The sequence below is a fragment of the Colobus angolensis genome, unplaced genomic scaffold, assembly GCF_000951035.1.
Source record: "Colobus angolensis palliatus isolate OR3802 unplaced genomic scaffold, Cang.pa_1.0 Scaffold102, whole genome shotgun sequence".
Taxonomy (NCBI): Eukaryota; Metazoa; Chordata; class Mammalia; order Primates; family Cercopithecidae; genus Colobus; species Colobus angolensis.
In genome coordinates, this window is record NW_012111142.1 from 8,732,038 (window position 1) to 8,756,127 (window position 24,090).

At 43.1% G+C, this 24,090-nt stretch overlaps 1 protein-coding gene across 3 annotated transcripts in view; it reads left to right on the forward strand.

Moving 5' to 3' along the window:
• DAB1 (Dab, reelin signal transducer, homolog 1 (Drosophila)) overlaps positions 1–24,090 on the forward strand; it is a 1,258,753-nt gene that overhangs the window by 1,223,339 nt on the left and 11,324 nt on the right. For all 3 annotated transcript variants that reach the window (XM_011941355.1, XM_011941364.1, XM_011941374.1), the window contains 5 exons: positions 3,476–3,538; positions 5,876–5,984; positions 14,100–14,648; positions 18,277–18,404; positions 18,756–18,866. In XM_011941355.1, coding sequence (XP_011796745.1) covers positions 3,476–3,538; positions 5,876–5,984; positions 14,100–14,648; positions 18,277–18,404; positions 18,756–18,851 — 945 coding nt within the window. In that variant the 3' untranslated portion in view covers positions 18,852–18,866. The remainder of the gene's footprint in view (positions 1–3,475; positions 3,539–5,875; positions 5,985–14,099; positions 14,649–18,276; positions 18,405–18,755; positions 18,867–24,090) is intronic.

Consider the following 24,090-nt stretch of genomic DNA (forward strand, 5'->3'; position numbering starts at 1 on the left):
TGGGGCTTCTACAATCAGACGCCACAGCCTGAGCTGTACATTGGTCTCTTTTAACCATAGCTAGAGTGGCTGGGACACAGGGCACCAAGTCCCTAGACTGTACATAGCACAGGGACCCTGGGCCCAGCCCACAAAACCACTTTTTTCTCCTGGGCCTCCAGGCCTGTGTTGGGAGGGGCTGCCATGAAGGCCACTGACATGGCCTGAAGACATTTTCCCCATGATTGTCGGAATTAACATTAGGCTCCTTGCTACTTATGCAAATTTCTGCAGCTGGCTTGAATTTCTCCCCAGAAAATGGGTTTTTCTTCTATGACGTAGGCAGCAAATTTTTCAAACGTTTATGCTCTGCTTCCCTTAGAAAACTGAATGCCTTTAACAGCACTCAAGTTACCTATTGAATGCTTTGCTGCTTGGAAATTTCTTCTGCCAGATACCCTAAATTATCTCTCTCAAGTTCAAAGTTCCACAAGTCTCTAGGACAGGGGCAACATGCCACCAGTCTCTTTGCTAAAATATAACAAGAGTCACCTTGCTCCAGTTCCCAACACGTTCCTCATCTCTATCTGAGACCACCTTGGCCCGAATTTTCTTGTCCATATTGCTATCAGCATTTTGGGCAAAGGCATTCAACAAGTCTCTAGGAAGTTCCAAACTTTCTCACATTTTCCTGTCTTCTTCTGAGCCTTTCATACTGTTCCAGTCTCTTCCTGTTACCCAGTTCCAAAGTCACTTCCACATTTCTGGGTATCTTTTCAGCAACACCTCACTCTACTGGTAACAGTTTTACTGTATTAGTCCATTTTCATGCTGCTGATAAAGACATACCTGAGACTGGGAAGAAAAACAGGTTTAATTGGACTTACAGTTCCACGTGGCTAGGGAGGCCTCAGAATCATGACGGAAGGCAAAAGGCACATCTTACATGGCAGCAGCAAGGGAAAATGAGGAAGAAGCAAAACTGGAAACCCCTGATAAACCCATCAGATCTTGTGAGACTTATTCACTATCATGAGAACAGAATGGGAAAGACCAGCCCCCATGATTCAATTACCTCCCCTTGGGTCCCTCCCACAGCATGTGGGAATTCTGGGAGATATAATTGAAGTTGAGATTTGGGTGGGGCCACAGCCAAACCACTAGGTAATCCCACAGCACACCATAGAGACCCCTGTTGCTATTTCTGCTACATTACCTGAGATTATCTGCATCTACAGATTGGATATCCTCCCCACCAGTCTGTAAACTCCCTGCAGGCTGAGAGTTGGCATTTCTCATTTTTATGTTCCCAGTACACAGCACAGTGCCCAGCATCTAGCAGTTGTTGAAGATTTATCAAAAATTATTGTGCAGTTGGAAACAAAATCAGTCCTTATAGGGCCCTATTGTGTGCCAGGCACTGTTATTCAATCTGAAAGCTGAAAGGGAAGGAAGAGCTGCAAGTAAGTTAACAAGGCCAAGCTTCTCTCCTTTCAGCAAAAAGAGACTTTTGTGCTCTTTCAACCAGGCTTAACCAAACATCAAAGAAAGTTCTCCTATTAATGTTGTCAATACATCTGCAAAGGAGATATTATCATCTCCATTGCCCAGATGAAGGAACTGTAGCTCTGAGGAGTTGCAGATATTGAAAGTGGTAGAATCCGGCCGGGCGCGGTGGCTCAAGCCTGTAATCCCAGCACTTTGGGAGGCCGAGACGGGCGGATCACGAGGTCAGGAGATCGAGACCATCCTGGCTAACACAGTGAAACCCCGTCTCTACTAAAAAATACAAAAGAACTAGCTGGGCGAGGTGGAGGGCGCCTGTAGTCCCAGCTACTCGGGAGGCTGAGGCAGGAGAATGGCGTGAACCCGGGAGGCGGAGCTTGCAGTGAGCTGAGATCCGGCCACTGCACTCCAGCCCGGACGACAGAGCAAGACTCCGTCTAAAAAAAAAAAAGAAAGTGGTAGAATCCAAATATTCCTCCTGTTGGAGGTAGCTACTATCTGGGGCCAGTGGTCCAGGCAGTAAAGGAATTTATGAAGACATTTGTAGGTAAAGAAAGGTAGATATATTAGAGAAAGCATGAAAATATATTGCAAGATTGCAATGGGCAGCACAGCAGAGAAGGGGCTGTCTGCAAAGAGGCAGGGGCTGGAGGGAAGTTTTATAGGGTTGTGCTGGAGGGGCTACCTGAAAATGAGGTTGTGCCCTTGGGTTGTTTGTGATTAACCATCCTTTAGAACAATTATTCCTTGTTCTTCCCGATCTGGGGCCCTGCCTGACCTGGGGCCCTTTTCTCATGTGGTTTGTCTTATCAGTACTCCACACCCCCAGGCATGGAGTGTAGGACATTTTCCAGAGCCCAAAGCTCACTAACTTGCCAGTAGGAAATAACATTCCCTTCCTTGGATGAACCCTAGAGATCCAGCCATGACCTGGGTAGAGCAGTTTGAGTGCAGGAGTCCTGTGTGGCAGGAGAGTCGGACTCTTCACATCCCTTCTACTAAGTGGTGTGTTTTGGTTCCCCCAATTTGAAGCTATCACTTAAGATCTGAAGATGAGGGAAAAGTGGTTTTTCCTCAGTGGACAGGTTTGTACAAAGCATGTGATTACATACTTGTCATAATTAAGTCAGGCCATAGACTCCCTACAGTCTGTGAATTTGGCAGTGTGTGCAGATTAGTTCTAAGTGTATCTTGAAGGGTTTCTTTAGCTGTTGTGGCTGTCTTTGCTCAGATACTCCCGTGTGATGGATGAGGAGATAGATGATGCAGTGTCTGCAGTGATGGAGTTCCTAGGAGTGATTAATGATGTATACACCGGGTTGTTTTTGATGCCTTTCCTGGTATTAAATGAAATGTTTTCTTTTCCTCCAACCACATTTTTTATCCTAAAGATGGACTGTTTCAGAGAGTGCTGTTTGACTGCATTCTCTGTATTCAGCAAATTTAAATCCTGGCCTGGATGACCTTGATATCACATCCCTGAGACTTAGTTTATCTATTTGTAAAAATGGGGATGACGATTCCTACCTCTCAGGGTGAATGCTATTGGGAGCCCTTACTGACGTGACCATGAAGTCATGTCTGTACTTACACATGGAAGGCATCTTGTATGTGTGGATACACTCATGAGAGAAAAACCAATGATGGGATTGCCTCCCTGCCTTTATCTCCTAGAAAGAGAGACATTGCTGGCATTTGATGGTAAATAAGTGTGAAGTGATGTTATTACTGCTTATGGGAAGTGATTAATGGGCAGTCTTGACCAAGGCTGGATAAATAGGCAGATGCAAGGAAGCAAGAATTGATTCTGGCTGCATTCAAGATGTTGCCTTTGGGATCCTGAGGTATAGTAATGACCCACCAGGATTATGGTTTATCTAGAAATGATGAAAAACAGAAATGTGTATCCCCGTATCATACTGTGTGTAAAGCAGGATGCAGAAACACCACCTTTCTTTGTAGTTACATGATTACATTTTTGTCTTTACAGGCTGTGACCCAATTAGAACTTTTTGGGGACATGTCCACACCCCCTGATATAACCTCTCCCCCCGTAAGTATGCATTGCTCTCTGAACCCTGCACCCCTTTACTTTCTCTCCACATCCCCTCAGTGGCCGGAATATGGGCTGTGAGTGAAAGAGGCCTCTGGTGGATTTCAACGTTGACTCTTTCAAGCTGTGTGACTTGGACAAACTAACTAGTCATTCTGATCCTTAATTTGCTTGGCTATTTAAAAAGGGGAAGTATGATATATGCCTGTTTTGCGAAATAAACAAGACCATGCATTCAGCAATGACAGGACTTGCCTGGGCACTTGCTGTTCTGCTGGGGTCTGAGAAGAGAGGCCCGAAGGAGATGTGGTTTCTGACTACAAGGAGCACATGGTGTGGTTGGGAATGTAGGCAGGAAACTCAGGACAACACATACGATGAGGCATTTGTCAGCACCTGCCCCAAGCCCAGTACAGCGTAGGTGGCCAGCCCAGTAAAGGAAGGACCTTCTCCCCACACCCTGCTCCGCCCATCCTTCTCTCCTTTCCCTCTTTCTTTCATCTCTCCCTTCTTTTTGTTTTTTCCCTCCCTTCCAGCCTGCCCTTCAGCTTTGCAGACCATGACCTGGGCACTTGGGCCTTACTGAGCTTCTCAGGAAGCTCTGGACTCCCAGCCACAGCTTCAGCCGGGGTACCTCAGTCAATGCTTACAAAAGGACAGAGATTGCAGGGAGCCCTAACTTGAAAATGAAAAGAAGAAAACAGAATTAAAACCAAAGCAAAATAGAATCCCAGTGCTGGATGCATTCAAAAGCAACTCTGCAGCCACTGCAAAGAATAAGAGCCAAGATGGCCCCTCCAGCCCCTCCCCTGCCCATTCCCTGAGGAGGGCAGAGAGCAGTCAGCCGCAGCTGCACCAGCTGAAGCTGCTGGGAGGGGACAGCTCCTCTGGGCACTGCGCAGTTGTGCAAACCGAGGGATGGTGCTATGGTTCATTGGCAAGATGCGCCTCACAGAGAAAAGGCTGTAACCTCACCACTGAGGACAGATGGCACAAGACACTGCTGCCCACTGCTGCCGCTTGGGAATCTAGGCACAGCTGCCCTGCTGCCAGCACCTGATGCCCAAGGCAGCCTTGAGGGCGGAGACCGCAGCCTCTCTCCCCAAAAAAGCTGGATGGCTCTAGCAATTCTCATTCTCCCCTTCATCCTGGGCTAAAAGCTTCTTCCTGGGAACTTGGAGTTGCAGAACTGCAGGGCTATGCAGCTAGAAAGGGCTGAAGAGATCTTCTAACCTTATCCCCTTCATTTTACAGATGAGCAAACTGAGTCCCAGAAAAAACATGTGACTCACCCAAGGTCACAAAGGGGGAACAAAAGAACGGCGCTGACTGTTTTTAAAAGTGCTTAACACAGCAGCTCATGGCTGTGTTTCTGGCCCTGAACCCAGGCACAGTCCAAATGGGTATTTAATAATCCTCAGAACAATGCCATTCGTCCCACAAGCTGCTAGTCTAAAAATGGCCTTGTCTAATTGCCATGATTTCGGGATTAATTGCTTGGCCCAGCCTATTCCAAGGGGGGAAAAAAAAGGATATTACAGCATCAAACAGATTTATACTCTGTAGGCAAAAGCCTGCTATAAATGGGTGTGGACATACACAAAATTATGAGTACTGATGTTTTTATTTCTGTATCCCCCATCTTGCCCACCAGTCCATGCAGCAGACCGTTTTGGAATTCCAGCATGGACTAGGCCCTGTAGAATTTTCAGTGGTGCAAGCATTGTTTCTTGTTGTCTTCTTGAAAATATTTACTTCTTTTTGCAAGCGAAGATTGAGGGAAAATCTGGAGTTGGGGGGGGATGCACCAGGATACAAGGGTCAGTGCTCCACTTGCTAAATTCTGTTTGTTGATTTAGTCAACAACTGCTCATTGGCCGTGTATTAAGTTGCAGCCCCTGAGCTGGGCACACAGTAGGTCTTGAGTGGGTGTCTTTCAATTGGAACTGGCCATCTCTGAAGGGTGAATGCCAAATATGATGGAAAATTTGATACCTGAAAGCACCCCCCAGGGAGTAGGGGCTCAAACTAAATCATTAGGATACTGGCCATTATTTGCCAAGCACCTACTATATGCCTATGCATGGTGCTAAAAATTTAAGTGATGTAAAATAATTTAAACACGTAATCTCACTTAATCCTCACAGTAGCGCTAGAGGTATCATTTCCCATTTTTTAGATAAAGTGTATGTAACCAGCACATGGGCTGCACACCACATAAGTGGCTTGAACTGTGGATCCCTTCCCCTGCCCCTTTATTCCTGCATCTGCTGCCTCCTGGCCTTGGTGACTGCTAAGCCAGGTCTCATGTGTCCTCTGCCTCTCTCTGTCTGGCAGACTCCTGCAACTCCAGGTGATGCCTTTATCCCATCTTCATCTCAGACCCTTCCAGCGAGTGCAGATGTGTTTGGTTCTGTACCTTTCAGCACTGCTGCTGTACCCTCAGGTAAGCCCTCTTCCACCAGCTTCCCTTCCTTTGACCTTCACCCATCGAGAGAGAAAGAGTTTACAGAGCCAACCGCCAAATGATGACAAAACACTGCTGTTCTCTCCTGTGACTCTTCAGGTGACACTGAGAAGTTGTTTAGAGAGGGAGGTCATGTTGGGGTCCAGAGCTCTGGGATGTTACTGGTCTGGAATTCACTGATGTCTTTCACCCAGAGAGTTCAAGATTCTGTGTTACTCAGGTGTGCAGCTTTTCGGAGCATGGCATACGCACAGCTGTGCAATTAGCCCAGGTCCATTTCCACTCTTCCACCTCAGCCAGAAGAGACAGCAATAAGCAGGGGAGGACATGAAGGAAGTCAGCTTTCTAGAGACTTCTTGAGACCTGATGGATAGAAGAGATCTGCCTTACTTGGTGCTGACTCAAGGAAGGGGAAGGTCCCCAGACAAAGTGGGGAGCACCCTATGGGATGAGAGCAAACTGCTGTGAGTTGTGAGAATAATGAGACACCTGGTGAGTTAGAAAGTATGTGTTCGGTTTTTCAAATAGTCTTTAAATGTATTTACTACTTTTACAACAAGGTAAAAAATATATATAGATATAGTAGCAGTATTGCAGGTGAGTTACAAATGGATGGAGCCCAGCAATCTTACCTTGTTTCCATGGCATGAGGCATTCCATGTGTCCAGGCCACTGTATTTGCAAATAGCCAAAGGTAGTTTAGTTCTGTTTTTCACATACATGGGAGCCTTAAAGGGTTTTGTGGTTTTCTTTAACTACGTATTTGAAATCTGTGGCTTTATCTTTCTTGCCTTTATTCTTATAAATGGCAAATAGAGTTGTTTGAATATTTTAGAATACCAATCTTCTTGCATTTTTTTCCATAATTAGTTTTAATTACATACTGTTAGAAGCAAATTCTTGCCACCAAATATAAACTGTGCTTTTATTCAAAGTAAATTAAAAATGCATACTCTGTTCTAAAATAGTTATGGTTATTACTCATGAGCTAAGGGATCATTATGAACTTTTAGAAGCAATAGAGGTTGGTAACCCTTGGATGTAACTTACAGTTTAGACTGCAGGTTGCCTAGAAATGTATTCAATTGTGAAGTTTCCCAGTCTAATCTTGAAAAAGGGATAGTGATGATGACTAGTTTTCCTTACCTAAAATAGATATTAAAATATCCATGGGACTAGTATAATAGCACATGCCATTTTAAATAAGGGTAAGAGTTTTCCATCACCCTTCTATGCTTGAGTCTTGTGTTCAGAGTGCCCATGCTTTGTCCTCATTGTTTTGCCTATAAAGGGTGTGCTGGGAAAAATGATGGCCCCAAACTTACCAATTTGCAGGCATGTTCATTTCAAAAATGCTCACCAGGTGCCCTCTCTGTGCCAGGTCCCGTGTAGGTGCTTGGGATGTGCGAGTCAACACAACAGAGAGTCTATCTTTTATTAGGAAGATAGGAAATAACATAAAAATAAATAATTTTCAATAATATATTTAAAAATGAGAAGTGATAGGGACAAAAGAAAATGCAGACCAGAGCATAGGGGCTTTTGAGTGCAGGCAGAGGGCAGGTAAAAGTGGAGCCCCTGTGGTCTCGAGGGGCTTTTGCCTAGGTGAAGTGTGACAGGACTACCAGAGGCAGAAAAGTCTCAAGTAGACATCAGAGTTCAGGGTACTCCAGGCAGAGGAATGACTTGCTCCCCCAAGTCTCCATTCCCTTCTCTATAAATGAAAAGATGGGCCTAGATGTAATTTTATATCACTTCCAGCCCTAACATTTGATTAAAAACACCCTGAGGACCTGCCTGGGTGTATTAGTCCATTCTCACGCTGCTGATAAAGACATACCTGACACTGGGTAGTTTACAAAGGAAAGAGTTTTAATGGACTCACAATTCCACATGGCTGGGGAGGCCTCACAATCATGGTGGAAGACAAGGGAGGAGCAAAGGAATGTCTTACATGGTGGCAGACAAGAGGGATTGTGTTCAGGGGAACTCCCCTTTATAAAACCATCAGATCTCATGAGACTTATTCACTACCATGAGAACAGTGTGGGGAAAACCACCCCCATGATTCATTTATCTCCACCTAGGGGAGACGCGTGGGGATTAATACAATTCAAGGTGAGATGTGGGTGGGGACACAGCCAAACCCTATCACCGGGTCAGTCACAGCACTGCTCTGGGCCCTCTCCCAAACCGGTGCCAGATTACGGACTTGGAAGACCTGGGTTTTAGTCTCGCTGCTTAACCAGCCACATTGGAAGCTATGGACAAGCCACTTCCACATATCCAGATTTCCTTTCTTTAGCTGTTAAAATTTTGATAGATTACTTCCAAGATTTCAACTTTTAGAACATGAGTCTAAAATTAATTTCAATTTGCATGTTTTTGCTTTCTGACTCTAGTTAATATAACAAAACTGGCTTCAGTTGGTATTAAACTATGTGCCCTATTTCTCCCTTAACTGGACATAAAAATTTCTGCAGCTATTGAATCCCAATCTCCTTGTCACTAGTTGTCCAGCCAGTGATAAGGAGATAGAGAAGTGAACTGGAGTATGTGACACAATGGATAGACTGGCTCTGGGGGCTTTTGAATCTGATGGGCCAGGTTTAAATCCTGATTCAGCCATTTGTTTCTAAGCTTTAGACTCCTGGGCAAATTACTTCACCTGTCAGAGTCAGAGTTTCTTCATCTTTATAACTGAGTGTAAAATAATACTTCCTTTGCAACAATATCATGAGAATTAAATGAATCACTACATTAACTGCAGCTGCAGAAGCTGTATCACTACACACTGAAAAATGCTGGCACAGCATCGATATTTAGTGTAGAATATGCTGTATTATTATGATTATTCTGATTTCTACAGTAGATGAATATATGTCCTGTTCTATCTATATTTTTTCCTTTTCCTGGAAATTAGTGCCTGTAATAAAGTTTAGGTCTTCAACCTCTTGACTGCTCATAGCAGATAGCAGGAGAATGGGTGGCCTGGAGAATGTACTATGTATGAATACAGGCTCTGCTGCTAGCCAACTGCATCATACTCAGATAAATATCTTCTGAACCTCAGGGAACTTACCCCATTTTAATGGGGATGATCATAATTCTACCTCGTAGAGTTTTTGTAAGGATTGCATGAGTTAAGGCAGATTGTAAAATATGTACAGGAGTTCCTGGCAGTGCTTCCATCAGTAAGCACTGAACAGATGTTTGCTACATGGTTCTTCGGGAGCCTTGGATCTGCTGTTCATACAGTGTGTAGCTGCATCAAATCTTCCCCTCATGGAGTTGCAATTTCTCCTCTACAAATTAAAGAGATAGCAATCGCACTTACCCCAGAGGCTTGTGGAAAGGATCAAATTCACAAAAATGTCAGCTCCACAGCGTGAGAATTTTTTTTTTTTGATGACTGTTTTGTTCTTTGTTTTGTCTCCACATACTAAAGCAGTGATTGACACCTAGTAGAGGTAGTTTTGAATGAATGAATCCATCAAGTGAGATACTGTGGACAAGAGATATCATACAAGTTCTGCGTAAATGTTGGAGGAGTTCCTTCGTTTTTAGTGCTTTTCTTATATTTCAGTCTGCCTTTTTTTTTTCTTTTTTCAAATAATGGGGGTATCCCCAGGTATCAGCATCTGGCTATAAATCACAATTTTCAACAATTTTTAAAACCCTAATTGTAAGGCAGCAAGGCAGGTGTTCCCTTTCACTCCACAGCAAGGAGATTTATGATTGCTCTGAACTTCATGGCATAAACAGATGCTCCTTGGCACCTCCTCCCTCCACATTTACTGTTATTGGACATTAACAGTAAACAGTTAACAAGCTGTTAAGTGCAGCCACCACGTGGCTCCCTGTGTCCAGTGCCACCAGTGTCCTGCTGCTGACGTGTCCCTTCGCTCATGCACAAAATCATGTGGCCAGACAGCCTTAACTCACAGGCCAAGGAGAGCCGGGCTGCAGGGACCCCCTAGGAAAAGTGAGTGGGACCTGCAAGCTCCTAAACATGATACCCAATTACTCTGTGCTACCTTTTTTTCTTTTGAATATTGTACTTTGGTCTGGAGCAGATGGCATGAAGCCAGAGAGACATGCTAATAGCTCTCTCCAGAAAAGTGTGCACAGCCCATCTGTTAGCTCCTTGTGGAAAAAGAAAACAAAAGATGGAAGGGGAAAAAACCCTGCCACCAACAGTAGAATCATCAGAGATCACAGCATTGATGCATTGTGGGTTTAATTAGACACCAGGAAAAATGCAGTGAGTGTATTGACTAGGACTTGTTCATCTTTATGTAGGGCCTTTCTCCCGTCCCAAACCATGCTAGGCAGAGTGGAGAGAGAGAGAGAGAGAATAAAGAGTTCCTGCCTGCAGGTGGTTTCTAGTCTCATCAGGGAAGATAGGATAACCAGGCAATTACAATGCAGTGTGACAAGTGTCATGATACAGGTGAGCGCAGAGGACTGTGCAAGCCCAGAGAAGGACCAGTAGAGCTGACAGGAGCAAGAAGCCATCCAGCAGAGGTGATAGTGAACCGAGTCTCCAAGAGCAAATCAGGGTTAGACATGCACAGAAGCAGCGGGATGGCTTTCCAGGCAGATGGGCCAGCAGAGACAAGAGACAGCACGTTGGGTTTTATTTGCAGCTGCTGAAGGGCAAGGTGCAGTGAGGATATGAATTGAAGATAGTGATGAAGAGGTGGAAGGGGCTGACCTCCAAGGACGCATAGCCAAGCTAAGACATCTGAGCCTTATACTAAAGACAGTGAAGTACCATATATGCATTTTAAAACAATCCTTCCTGGCAGCAAGGAGGGTGGAATAAAAGCAAAGCCAAAAATAGGCTTGATGTCAAGAGAGTGAAAACATCCCCTCATTCACCAAAATGGGCAGCAGGTCTTGGGTGATTGAATCCATGGGTATTTCTCCACCTGCAGACCCAGCACCCCCTTCTTACTACAAATATTTACAATACCTCCTTTCATACCTTGAAATGAATTTCATAGATAATGTAGTCTAGCTCCACAATTTTTCAAAATGAATATAAGTCTCTAATATAAGGCAGAAAGGAAAGAGAATTTGTAATAAAAATGTATGTATTTAAATAAGGAAATACTCAGGCATGAGCACACTAGAAGGCATAACATTCAGATGTATACACCTGTAAGTAGAATCACTATTGAAAGCCACAGCTGTAAGTCCAGACTGATACAAAAGTGTCATGTGGCTACACCATCATGAGAAGCGTTTCTGTCAGGGATGTCAGGGACTGCCATTTTCCAAAATAGTCAACACCTTTTGACAGTGTTCCAAACCAAAAATACAGTCTTCCCTCCCGCGCACAGTTGTTGAATTCCTGGAAAATTAAATGCATTAAGATCAAGTGCAAAGATAACTTTGAATTCCCATGTAATTCACAGTCGATTCTAGGTGCAAATGATCATAAACAGGATGTGGAATAATCCTTTGTCATATGCATTGGTCTCACACATAATGGGATGTCTACTGTCAATGCTTGGGTCTCCTAAATGCCAGTAGTGCAACCCCCTCCACTTGTGACAACCAAAACACATCCCACCAATTTTCTAGCCACCCCTAGGGGGCAGTAGCACTCCCACGGAGAACCACTGGGCCATATCAAAGTAAAGCGGAAAACAAGACAGAGTTGTTTTGTTTTCTTCATCTGTTGGTAGATTTAAGTCACTACGTTATTATGCCACAGGCGAGGCAAGCTAAGCAAGCTTCACGTTTGAAGTTTCAGCTCCAGGGCCTCTTCATCCCTCTGGTTTCAGTGCAGTTGGACAAAGTAGTCTTATAAGATATTCTCCATTTTTTTTGTTGACATCCTTGTCTCATTCCGCAGAAGTATTTAACACTGCGAGGTTAATCAGCAATAAGCACAGGTGTCCTGTTGGTGCCTTTCTGGAGCCTCCTGTTAGGGAAGCATGGCATGAGAGGAAATGGGTACCTTGCAAGGAAAACCACCAGGCCTTGAATGTTGGCTCTAGCCTGTATCAGTCAGTTGAAGGCAGGTATATCTGTGACTAGAGTATGGAGTGAGACACCCTGCGTTCGATCTCTCTGGGCTCACAAGAGTCAGTGAGGTGACTCATAATGTCATCAATGCCATAACGCCCACCCATTGTCCCTTTGGAAGTTGCTAGCATACTCTGCATCCATTCCTCTTTTTTTCCTGGTCTCATTACACTGCATTGGTACCTTCCTACTGACAGCCATGGAAAGGCTTGTTTTGAGAGGCCCAGGCAAAGCTGGCTTCTCTATTCTCTGCTCTGCCCAGCCTGGGATCTTGTCTCTCAGGCTCAACTGCACATAGAGGTGGCCATTGTGCCCCCTGAGAAGGGTGGGGACCCCTGGAAGCACATGTGAATTTCCTGCAGGCCTGCAGTATCCAAATACAATCAAATAGTAGGCAAGGTCTATTAACTGCAAAGATCAGAAATTGGTCTTGGCCATCTGGGTGAGGCAGTGTGTGGCACAAAGGAAAGAACGCTGGCTTTGGGGGAACAGACAACCTCAGTTTGATCCTGCTCCTACCTCATGCAACCTGTATGACCCTGAGCAAGTTGCTTTTCCTTGAGCACCAATTTCTTCATCCCTAAAATAGAGATAATAATACCTACCCTGCCAGGATTTCGTGAAGACACAAAACATATACTAGTGTATCTGGCATGCTGTAGGCATTTAATAAGTGGAGCTTGTTGCTGTTACTGCTATGTTACTATTATTATTGTAACAAGTGTCGCTTGTGCTCCTGTTAAAATGTATATGTCTTACCTAAAAAGAATAATACAGTTAACAATTATCATGGTAATACACATGAGTATAGGCTATGGGGTTTTGCAGTGCGTAACCTATACTGATGTATGAGGTGCCCCTGGGTGGACAATAACCTTCTTTTTTTTTCTTTCTTTCTTTTTTTTTTTTTTTTGAGACAAGTGTCTGACTCTGTTACCTAAGCTGGAGTGCAGTGGTATAATCACAGCTCAGTGCTGCTTCAAACTTTTGGGCTCAAGTGATCCTCCCGCCTCAGCCTCCTGAGTGCTGAGACAATGGGACTCTGAGCATGTGCCACCATTCGTCACTACTTTTTTAAATTTTTTGGTAGAGATGAGGCCTTGCTATGTTACTAAGTCTGATCTCAAACTCCGAGCCTCAAGCAATCCTCCCACCTGGACCTCCGAAAGTGTTAGGATGACAAGCATAAACCACCACATCTGGCCCTATTTTTTTAATTCTCTAAAATTGGAATAATAATAATACAGAAATCATGCATAATACCTCTAGCTACCATTTATTACGTGTCTTTTGTATATCAAGCAATGTAATAAGTAACTTTCTAGCCTCTATCTAATCCAAACCATACTAATAACTAACATTTACTGAATGTTGATCCTGTATCCGGTACAATACTCCACATTTTAAATATGTGTTCTCAATCTTCAAATCAATCCAGCAAAGTAGAAGGTGTTTATACCCATTTTACAAATAAGGTCGTAGAGCCTTAGAGAGATTTAAGAACTACTCCCCGAATTACACAGTTAAGGGGTGGCTGTTTGAATTTTAACCTAGGTCTCCAAAACTCCAACATTCAGATTCTTACTCACTTTGCACACTGCCTCAGGCCTGCGAAGGACAGTATTATAACCTGGTTTTACAACAAAGAGTCAGACTCTTAGAGAGCTTACACAATTGAGAGGGTCCTAAGTGCAGCAGGAAGAGGAGGCAAGGAGAAAATCCAGGACGGCCTGCCTTCCATCCTTCTGCCCTGTCCCTGAGACACACAGCTTCTGAGGCTATGAGACTTTAGAAACTTTTAACAACTACAGAAATGTGATTATTAGCATTCTAGTTTTTGCTTACAGATTATCTCCTCAGAGAGGCTTTCCCTGACCACTTCTCTAGGATATAGGCTCCATGACAGCAAGGACTTTTGTCTTGTTCATCTTGGCATCCCCAGTCCCTGGCACACAGTCTGGCACTTAGTTGGTGCTTGATACATTTCTGTCAATTACCTGAGTCCATGCATCCTTCTTTCCCAGGACACCTGACTCTTCTTTTTCATTCTCCCAGGTTACGTTGCAATGGGCGCTGTCCTCCCGTCCTTCTGGGGCCAGCAGCCCCTCGTCCAACAGCAGATGGTCATGGGTGCCCAGCCACCAGTCGCTCAGGTGATGCCGGGGGCTCAGCCCATCGCATGGGGCCAGCCGGGTCTCTTTCCTGCCACTCAGCAGCCCTGGCCAACTGTGACCGGGCAGTTTCCGCCAGCCGCCTTCATGCCCACACAAACTGTTATGCCTTTGCCAGCTGCCATGTTCCAAGGTCCCCTCACCCCCCTTGCCACCGTCCCAGGCACGAGTGACTCCACCAGGTCAAGTCCACAGACCGACAAGCCCAGGCAGAAAATGGGGAAAGAAACGTTTAAGGATTTCCAGATGGCCCAGCCTCCACCCGTGCCCTCCCGCAAACCCGACCAGCCCTCCCTCACCTGTACCTCAGAGGCCTTCTCCAGTTACTTCAACAAAGTCGGGGTGGCACAGGACACAGACGACTGTGATGACTTTGACATCTCCCAGTTGAATTTGACCCCTGTGACTTCTACCACACCATCGACCAACTCACGTGAGTGCCCCTCACTTAAGACATAAAACCCAATGAGAGCCATAACTTATGTCTGGAGGTGGGGTTTCTGGGGTCAGATAACTCATCTCACTTGCATTAATCAGGTTTCTTTGTTTATATTACTACTACTACTATTGCTACTATTACTACTACTATGACTACTAAGAGCTACAAATTTAGGTACCACTGATAACAGACAAACCTTCTTCATATGTTCCATGTTTATTTTTAGACTTATAATAATGCTCAATGACAAAACTTGTTAGACCTGTTTGATGGATAATGAAAGTGAAGCTCAAGGATGAAGACAATAGACAAAGTGGTATTGAACTGAATGTAAGCCTAGTATTTTTCCACCATGTTGCTCTGCCTCTTAAGATTTTGTTAGTTTGCTCATGCATTCGTTCATTTATTTATGTATAGCCAGCTTATGACACACAGATTTTGGTGTGGTTTGTTGGAATAAAAGTGAATGCAAACTTTAAAACTTTGGGGAACAAGTTTTAAACATTAGAATATAAAATAAGGATCAAGAGAAAACTTAGGGCAGAGATACAGCAGCCGTAAGGTCTTAAATAGCTTTTATAGCTGAAGCCTCGTTTTGGCTTAAAGCTTCTGGTAGTTAAAGAGAACAAAAAGATGGTGCTGCAGAAAGTACTGGACTGGAAACCTGGAGATCAGATTTATTACTGACCAGTTTTGTGCCTTTGGGCAAGGCACTTTATTTCTATGAGCCTTGGTTTCCTCATCTGTGTGAGGGATGGGTTATTAAAATGATTCAATGGTATATGTACTCAAAACATTATAGACCTCCCAGAATTTGAAGTGTCTTTTATCCTCATTATTAGCACATGTTAAGTGGTTTTGTGCAGTCCTGGACCCCGGTTCCGGTGTTAACTCCTCTACCACAAGCTGTGTCTTTGGGCAAGCGTGTGACTTCTCTGAGACTCAGTTTTATCATTGGTAAAATTGACTTGGATGAGCAGTGTGCATCCTTCTAGTTCCAGCTTTCAGTGAGTCTCCTCCAGCTCACATTTTTTCTGCAAACATCTGGAAAACAGTGACTGTGCGGCCAAATCAGAATCCAGATACACTTGAGCATGTGTATGCTTGTTTGACACAATTCAGGGAAGGTGTTCTGGTGACTCAGCCTGTGCCTTGACACCTGATAAGAGGAAGGAAAAGGTTCATGCTACAGTGAGTTTGGTGGTTTCATTACTGTCACAGGTGATATGGATCACTGCATGGCCAGTACTGTGAACTGTCAAAAAAAAATCCACAATGTTAATACAATTAGATTGTGTCATTTCAGCCAGGTTCAGAATGCTATTCTGAAAATGAATGCCCTCAGTGTGTATAAACAAACCACTTGCACTCAGGCCATATGATCTACATAGTGGGGGCATCTCTATTTACACAGACTCACAGGGTTTCAATGAGGAATAATGAATAAAAAATGAAATGTTAAAGAAATGACAGCCATGCATAAATAAGCAAGCATCTTTTTAAAAACAGACATCTCTCTTTCAATGGATTTGTGTGCCAGCTACAAATGAAAGAGGAGAGTTTAAGTTCTTTGAGGGCAGGAACTGTCTCCATTACTCCTGTACTTCTCATAATGCTAGCTTAGTGCCTGGCACATGAGAGGCATTTGGGAAAGGTTATAGAGAATGAAATAAACTAAATGGAGATCACTTAGCTACTGTTGTGTTTTAGAGCATTGTTGGCAACCTTGGCACTATTGATATGTTGGACTAGATAATTCTTTGTTTCAGAGGCTGTCCCATTATATAGGATGCTTAGCAACCCTGGCCTCTAATCACTCTATGAGAGAAACATATATCCCCTTCCTCTTGTGTCGAGAAAAATGACTCCAAGCATTGCCAAATGTACCCTAGGAATGAAATTGCCCCAGACTGAGAACCACTGCTTTAGAGTATTAGAAGCATCCTATAAAGCCTTCTAAAAATTAAGACACCTACATAAATAAACTCCTGTTTATGCTTTCCATTGGTTTCATTAGGTAAGTCTGAGCAGTATACCTGCCAGAACTGGCAACTCAGCCTGTGTTCTCAGCCTTCAGTAAGCAAAAATCCACTTCAAATACAATTCAGGATCTAATTAAACTAATATTTATTAAACATCTACTACCCTTCAGGGTGTTTGCATATAGCTTTAAACCCACTTTCAATATAGTTTGTTCCATAGTCATCTCCTGAAACAACACAGATTTCATTGCAATTTTTTTTTCAGAAACTTACTGTTTTATTTTGAATGAAATTGGAAAAAGCAGTCGTTATCTCCTCTGACCCATCAGTATCCCCTTAAGAATGTTTTGGGTAGAGGATTGGTTGGACCAAAAGTGAACCTCCAATAGAAACAGAAAAGCACAGTTGGACTGGATACTGTCAGACAGAGCTCTGTTAAATGCCAGTGCTGCTATTTGATAGCTGTGTTAACCCTCAGCAAGTCACCTCACCTCTCTGAGCTGCAATTTCTCCATCTGGGAAACAAAAAAGTTACAGTAACAGCTTGCAGGTATTTGTATTAGGGTGTATAATGGATGGGGAGTGCCTAGCACAGTGTCCAACTCATTGGCACATTATAAATAATAAATGAGGAAATAGCATCATTTTTCTAACTATAGATTCATCAGAGTAAAAAGTATGCACTAAGTTTTACAGTCATCATTCACTGTCTGATTCTAAGTTCTATGTCATTATGAAAATTCAGCTACTAAATCAAGGCGTGCCACCCGCTCACTTGGGTCTTAGCCAGTAACTGGTATTTTCAGTGACAAATTAGAAATTATTAAAAGAAGAGTGGTATCAAATGACGTATTTGTTCTACACCTCTGAAACAAATGAGAGGAGATGTGGGTGGGTCAGTCCAGAAAATGCATATCCTTTGTCCTTAGAGATTCAAGTACCAGCTGTTAAGTTGCCATCAGCTACCTCCATTTTCCCAGATCACTGAGACACTTACTGTTTATTCAACGTGTGTTTATTGAATACCTACTATGTGCCAGGATTCAGAATCTGGTTCTACCAGTTGCCACGAGCAAATTAGCAACCTTCACTTTCCTTACCTGTCAAATTAGGATAACCTCTATCTCAAAGAGGTTTTATGAGGATTAGAGATATTGTCTGTAAAATTTCTAACAGTGTTTGACACATGAAAGGCCCTCAGTAAGTGCCCTCTGATGAAACACAGAAAGAAGAAAGCAAACCATAGAGCAGTAGATCTCAGCTTGATTGTGCATCAGAATAACCTTTAGCAGGTTGTTCAAACACAGAGTCTCTGATTCAGTAGATCTGGGGTAGGGTCAGAGAATTTCATTTCTAACAAATCCCCAGATGCTACTGCTGCTGCTCGTCCAAGGACCATCCTTTGAGAACCACTGCCTTACCTATCAGTGTGGACGAACTCCTTCCTGAAGTCAAGACGTGTGAGAGGAAAGATCAATACGTACAGAGAAATAATTCAAATATTCAGCTGATTCCACCAGAAATAGGAAGAGGAATCCTAAGATTTGACTTGAATTTAAGTAGATTCCTAAGGTTTCTCTGGGATAAATTGGTTGCAGCGAGGCACTTAAGATGTCTCTTTTTCTGTGGTCTCTGTGTAGCTCCAACCCCAGCCCCTAGACAGAGCTCTCCATCCAAATCATCTGCATCCCATGCCAGTGATCCTACCACAGATGACATCTTCGAAGAGGGCTTTGAAAGTCCCAGCAAAAGTGAAGAGCAAGAAGCTGTAAGTGACCAGTTTGTTATTTATTTGTGTTTTTCCTTAAAATTAAGACCTCTGTAACTGAAATGGATAATGCATGAGGAAGCCTACATAGAAAAGAATGCTGGCTCAATCTCATAAGTTCTCAAGGGGTTACTAAAGGGGCTTTCTTTTGTGTTCAAATGAGTCAGCTGAAAAAGACTGCCTTTTTATTAAATTGTTACTACAAGTCCACATTTGTGGTGTAGCATCCTCTAAATGCCATTTCACCCTCCTTTACAATAACTGATTGTGCTGCATGAAAGTATATCCAGTTGTCTTATATTTTCAATGGTTGAAAAAAGAAAAAAAAAGTATTATCTTCTTGTGTTCTAGCCTGATGGATCACAGGCCTCATCCAACAGTGATCCATTTGGTGAGCCCAGTGGGGAGCCCAGTGGTGATAATATAAGTCCACAGGCCGGTAGCTAGATAGCGCAGGTCTGGGTAGGTATCTGTCCTTTTTATCTCCTTTACCCTTAAGCTGTCTGCTTTCCCTTTTGTTTGTTCTTCACTTCTGAAGCCACATCCTCAATGTTTGCACCATGTCTCCTTGCCTGAGCTGTATTGCTGATGTTTGCACCATCGCGTCTTCCCTGAACTGTATTCCTGATGTTTGCACTATTTCTCCTTGCCTGAGCTATATTACCAGTGTCTGCACCATGTCCCTTTGCCTGGTGTCTACGTTCTACTTTGCCTTTTCTCATGGATGCATGACCTTTGACATACTCTGGGAGGTAGTGGTAGGGGTGAGAAGTGGGAACTGATCATATTATTTTATTAATAATATGTTCTGCGTAGGTGGTGGTGATAGAGTGAGGCATGGTCCATGCTACTTAGCATGGATTTAGTTTCTGAAAGCATCAACATTTTGAGATGGACACATTCTGCCCACCCTGATAATTTCTCAGTGAGCCATGGTCCAGATGCTTTAATCTTTTAAGCAAAATGTCACTGCATTTGCCTACACTCTGCAGATCTAAAGAGGTCACCAAACACACAGAGAAGCCAGACTAAGAAGCAAAATCAAGCAGTGCTTGAAATAAGATTGATCGAGATGTAAGATCAGAGGCAGCCCTTTTTGTCTAGCCAGAAGGGACCCCGCACCCTGCACCCTTTCTGATGTGAAATTCAAAGCCCAGAGAGAGATGTGTACTACTCACTTCTGAGGCTGTGCTGTTTGCACCTGTGCTGCAGCACGTGGATTGCCACCAAATCACTTCAGATTCCATCAGCAGCTACTTTGAAAGAGATGTACTTACATTTACTAGAAGTGGTTTTTGGCACTTGAATTTCAATACATCTGATTTGATCGAAAGAAAGAGGAGCTGATGAAGCAAACCTTCTTAGGAGACAGAAGTACACCTTGTTACCCAGACATGATTTCTAAGGTCACTTCTTGACAAATGCGTTCAATTTTCAGATACTTTCTTAGTTTTCTATAAACACACAGGACTGCAAGGCCATTCCCAAAGGGCTCCTCTTTTAAGTTCTGAACAGCGTGGTCAAAACCATTAAAATGGTAAACAGTTTTCACCACTCATAAATGGATTCTGAGGCTACCTCAGAATTAGTCTTAGTCCACACGTAAGTTAGACAGTTACTGAAAGCTAATGTGGTATTCTGAAAGTGTATTTTGTTAATAGATATTATGATTAAAGAACCTAACACACTATATAGTTTGCCACATCTTGTATCAGTGCAATAGCATATAATTATATGTCATGCCATGCAAAACCACCTAAGATTCACTTAGAAGTTCACTCTTGCAAAGCTACTTTGGGAGTTGGCATATTGAAATCAAAGTCAATGTTTCAGGAAAAAGAAAAGTTGGGGACTATAGGCAGACTCCTTGGGATGATTCCCCACGAGGTTTTTTACCCCCTGCCTAAGTTGTATTTCACATGCTCAACCTTGCCTTGAAAAATTTGGTGAATGAACTAGAGGTGACAAGAGCCATTCATCAGGATAACAGCAAACATCATCCTAAAATTGAAGTTCTTCTAGAAAACAAAGATGACTTACACCATTTGCAGATCAATGTATCAACCCTCATCTTTATGAACCTGTTCAGCTTGAGACAATCCTACAGGCCAAATTGTTTCATGGGGCTTTGGTCTGTTCCACATTTAATGCTCTGTCCAGCACCTCAAGCCACAGCTGAGCTGTAAATGGACATAGCAGTAGTGTGGGAATAACTCAGGATTTCGACTTAAGTTTAAATCCTAACTCAGCTACCTAATAGTGGGAAATCTTGGGCAAGAACCAAAATTTATTTTGAGTCTTGGTTTCTTCATCTGCTAGAAGGGGCTTATATTCTCCATAATGGTAACTGAGATAGTTTATGTTGAGTATCTAGCATGGAGACAGACACCAAGTACTTAGCTTAAAATAAAAATCTAGGTTCTAGAACAACATTGTTTGAGTTCAGCGTCTGGCTCCACCACTTCCTGGCTATGTGACACTGCTGAGATTTTATAATCATTCTCTATTTTATTTTCTTCATTTGAAAAATAAGGATAAAAATAGTGTCCACCTCATAGGGTTATTGTGTGAACTAAATAAAGTGATGTATGTGAAGTTTTTAGCACTGTGTATAGTGCACAGAAAGCACCCAATAGATGCTAGCTGCCATCATCATCACCATCACCATCATCATTATCATCATCACATATATCCAATTAATGCAGGCTCCCCACTCTCTTGGATTTTATACATTTAGTCTTTATGTATAAGGCCATTGGTTTTGCTTTGTACTTTATCTTCAGATAATTAATTTTCAATATGTGTCACAACAGCTTTGGAAGGGAAAAAAAGAAAAAAGCCTGCTGCTTAGCTCTCTGGCTTGTCCCATCCCATAATCCAGAATGGCCCTGGTTTGGGCCTCACACAGCTCACTGCCAAAAAATGAGCTGTCTTAGAATCACATGCAAGTCAAAATAAGTACCTCCCAGCTCCAGAGGAGGGCTGGACTGTAATCTTCAGTGAAGTAATTTTCTCCCTTTGAAAGCTTAGCCTGGCCACTTCATAGTTATCGAGATTCAAGTGCCAAGGGGCAGATGCCAGCTTTGCAGACATAGCCACTATGACACACATGGGGGACGTCTGGGAGAACCATTCTGGGTCCCTCCATCGACAGCAGCACAAGCCACATTTGATCTTTCCATCTCCATCCCATTCTCCCATCCACCCAGCTGAAAATTTACAGACTGCAATATCTTAGTGCCTTTCCAAACATTTGGAGAAGAGAGACCATGCAGGGTTAGTTATGTCCATGGCTTTATTTTTTTCCCCTCTGCTTTCATATGGTTGGAAAGCAAGAGTCCTGTCCCTCTTATCACCCGTGCAACCATTATCACCAGCTGTTTTTTATTAGAAATACCCGCACAGTTCTGAGTAAGTAGGGATGACATCTGTTGATAAGCTAACGCCATATCACACCATAGTAAGAGGAAACAGACGGACTCAATCCCCGCAGGTGTAAGCTTCAGGGCCAATCTCAAACAGCAGTTCTGTTTTAGCAATAAAGGAAAATATCTTCAATTACTTCACTTTTTTCTCCTACCCTCCCATCTGGGAGAATCACGTGTCTTTCAAAGACTGGGTCAACAAGGGCAAAAAGAACCAAAATAATATTATAATGGCTGGTATGGGAATGGCAGGTAATTTATACTTCACTGATGTGTTGCTGGAGCAATTTTAAGGGCGAAATGTTAGCTTTTGAGGAGATGAAAGAAAAATGAAAACATTTATTTGGTTAAATGGCTAAGTAAATAAACTGCCTATCAGACTTTCCCAGCTGTCAAGTCAGAGTAGCATCTGTAACAATGGGGAATTGTTTGGTCTGCCTCCCTTCATAACAATAGATATTGCCATAAATAATAAGTTGCTGTCATTTTTTAATACTTATCTTCGTAGTGGGAATGCAAGACATATAACATATTACCTGATGGATTTCTAGCGTTCAAGGGAAAGGAAAGCTGAACCTCAGATGCTTTGGGAAGAAGAATCTTAGAGAGAGAGAGGAAGAAAGAGAGAGAGAAAAAAAGGAGGAAGGGAGGGAAGGGAAGAAAAGGAAAGAAAGGAAGACACAAAACACAGAGTCAGGGGCCTTGGGTCTGATTTTTACTTCCAAAGCAGGTGACCTTAGGTAAGCATATATCCTTTCATATGGATAAACACAGATAATTGCAATAGCTCTCTCCCCAAGCTGTCCAAGAAGCAAATAATATCATGAAAATGAAAGTGTTTTATAAGCTTTGAAAGTAAAGTACATGTATTTGGGATTATTATTACCATTTTCTTATTAAATACAACCAAACAACAGACCCTTAAAATAAAGAACCACAGGCTGGGCACGGTGGCTCAAGCCTGTAATCCCAGCACTTTGGAAGCCTGAGACGGGTGGATCATAAGGTCAGGAGATCGAGACCATCCTGGCTAACACGGTGAAACCCCATCTCTACCAAAAAATACTAAAAAACTAGCCGGGCGAGGTGGCGGGTGCCTGTAGTCCCAGCTACTCAGGAGGCTGAGGCAGGAGAATGGTGTCAACCCGGGAGGCGGAGCTTGCAGTGAGCTGAGATCCGGCCACTGTACTCCAGCCTGGGCGACAGAGCGAGACTCCGTCTCAATAAATAAATAAATAAATAAAAATAAAGAACCACAAAACAACGGAAAATGACCTATTTTATGGACACAGGACTCAATGACAAGTCCAACCTACATTTTTGGAAGGCACAGTGTCCCACTTCCTTGGGCCTTTATGAAGAGACTCCCTGTTGAGGTCCTGTAGCTGGAGAGTGATGGCACTGGGTCAGGCAGAAGATGACCAGGGTCTGGCTAAAGGCAGTGTCAGCCAAGACCTCAAGCATAGTGCCAAGAGATATTTACAAGCTGAAATCAACAGGGGGTTAAGACCGAAGGGACATGGGAGGTGAGGAAGAGGATATAAGGTAGGATGACACCCAGGTTCCTGGCATGGGGATCTACATGGTGCCAGTCACTGTGCTAAGGAACACAAAGCAGCATGTTTGAGCAGAAAGAAGGTAGGGTTACTTTGGGACCAATTGAACTCAAGGTGCCCATGAGACTTCCAAGTAGAGATGCCAGTAGGCTGCTGGATACAACCTCTGGAGGTCAAAAGAGAAATCAAGGCTAGACATGGAGATTTCCATATGGGTTTCGGCCATTGGAGTAGTGAGTGCAAGTAGAATACACTGATCATCTAACCAGAAGTTGCCAAACTCTCTGTAAATATGTGTGCCTTGTGGGCCATATGGTCTCTATTGCAGCTACTCTACCTTTGTAGCAGGAAAGCAGCAAAAGATGATGCATAAATGAATGGATGTAGCTATGTCCTAATAAGACTTTATTTACAAACATAGGCAGCTGCCAGAATTGGCTAACAGAATTAGATTGGGCTCACTGTTTCTAGAACCACTGCAGAAGGTAATCATGATACCTTTCACTTACTACTAATAATAAAAGATATTTTAAAATTACTAGTATCACCTAATTTAATCCTCACAGGAGCACTCAGGTATTTTTATTATTCCCATTTCACAAATATTACAGGCAAGGTAGAGAGTTATAACAACTTGCTAAAATCCAGAGATTCACATGTAGTAGCACCAGGATTTGAATCTAGACCCAGATTAAATAATTCAAA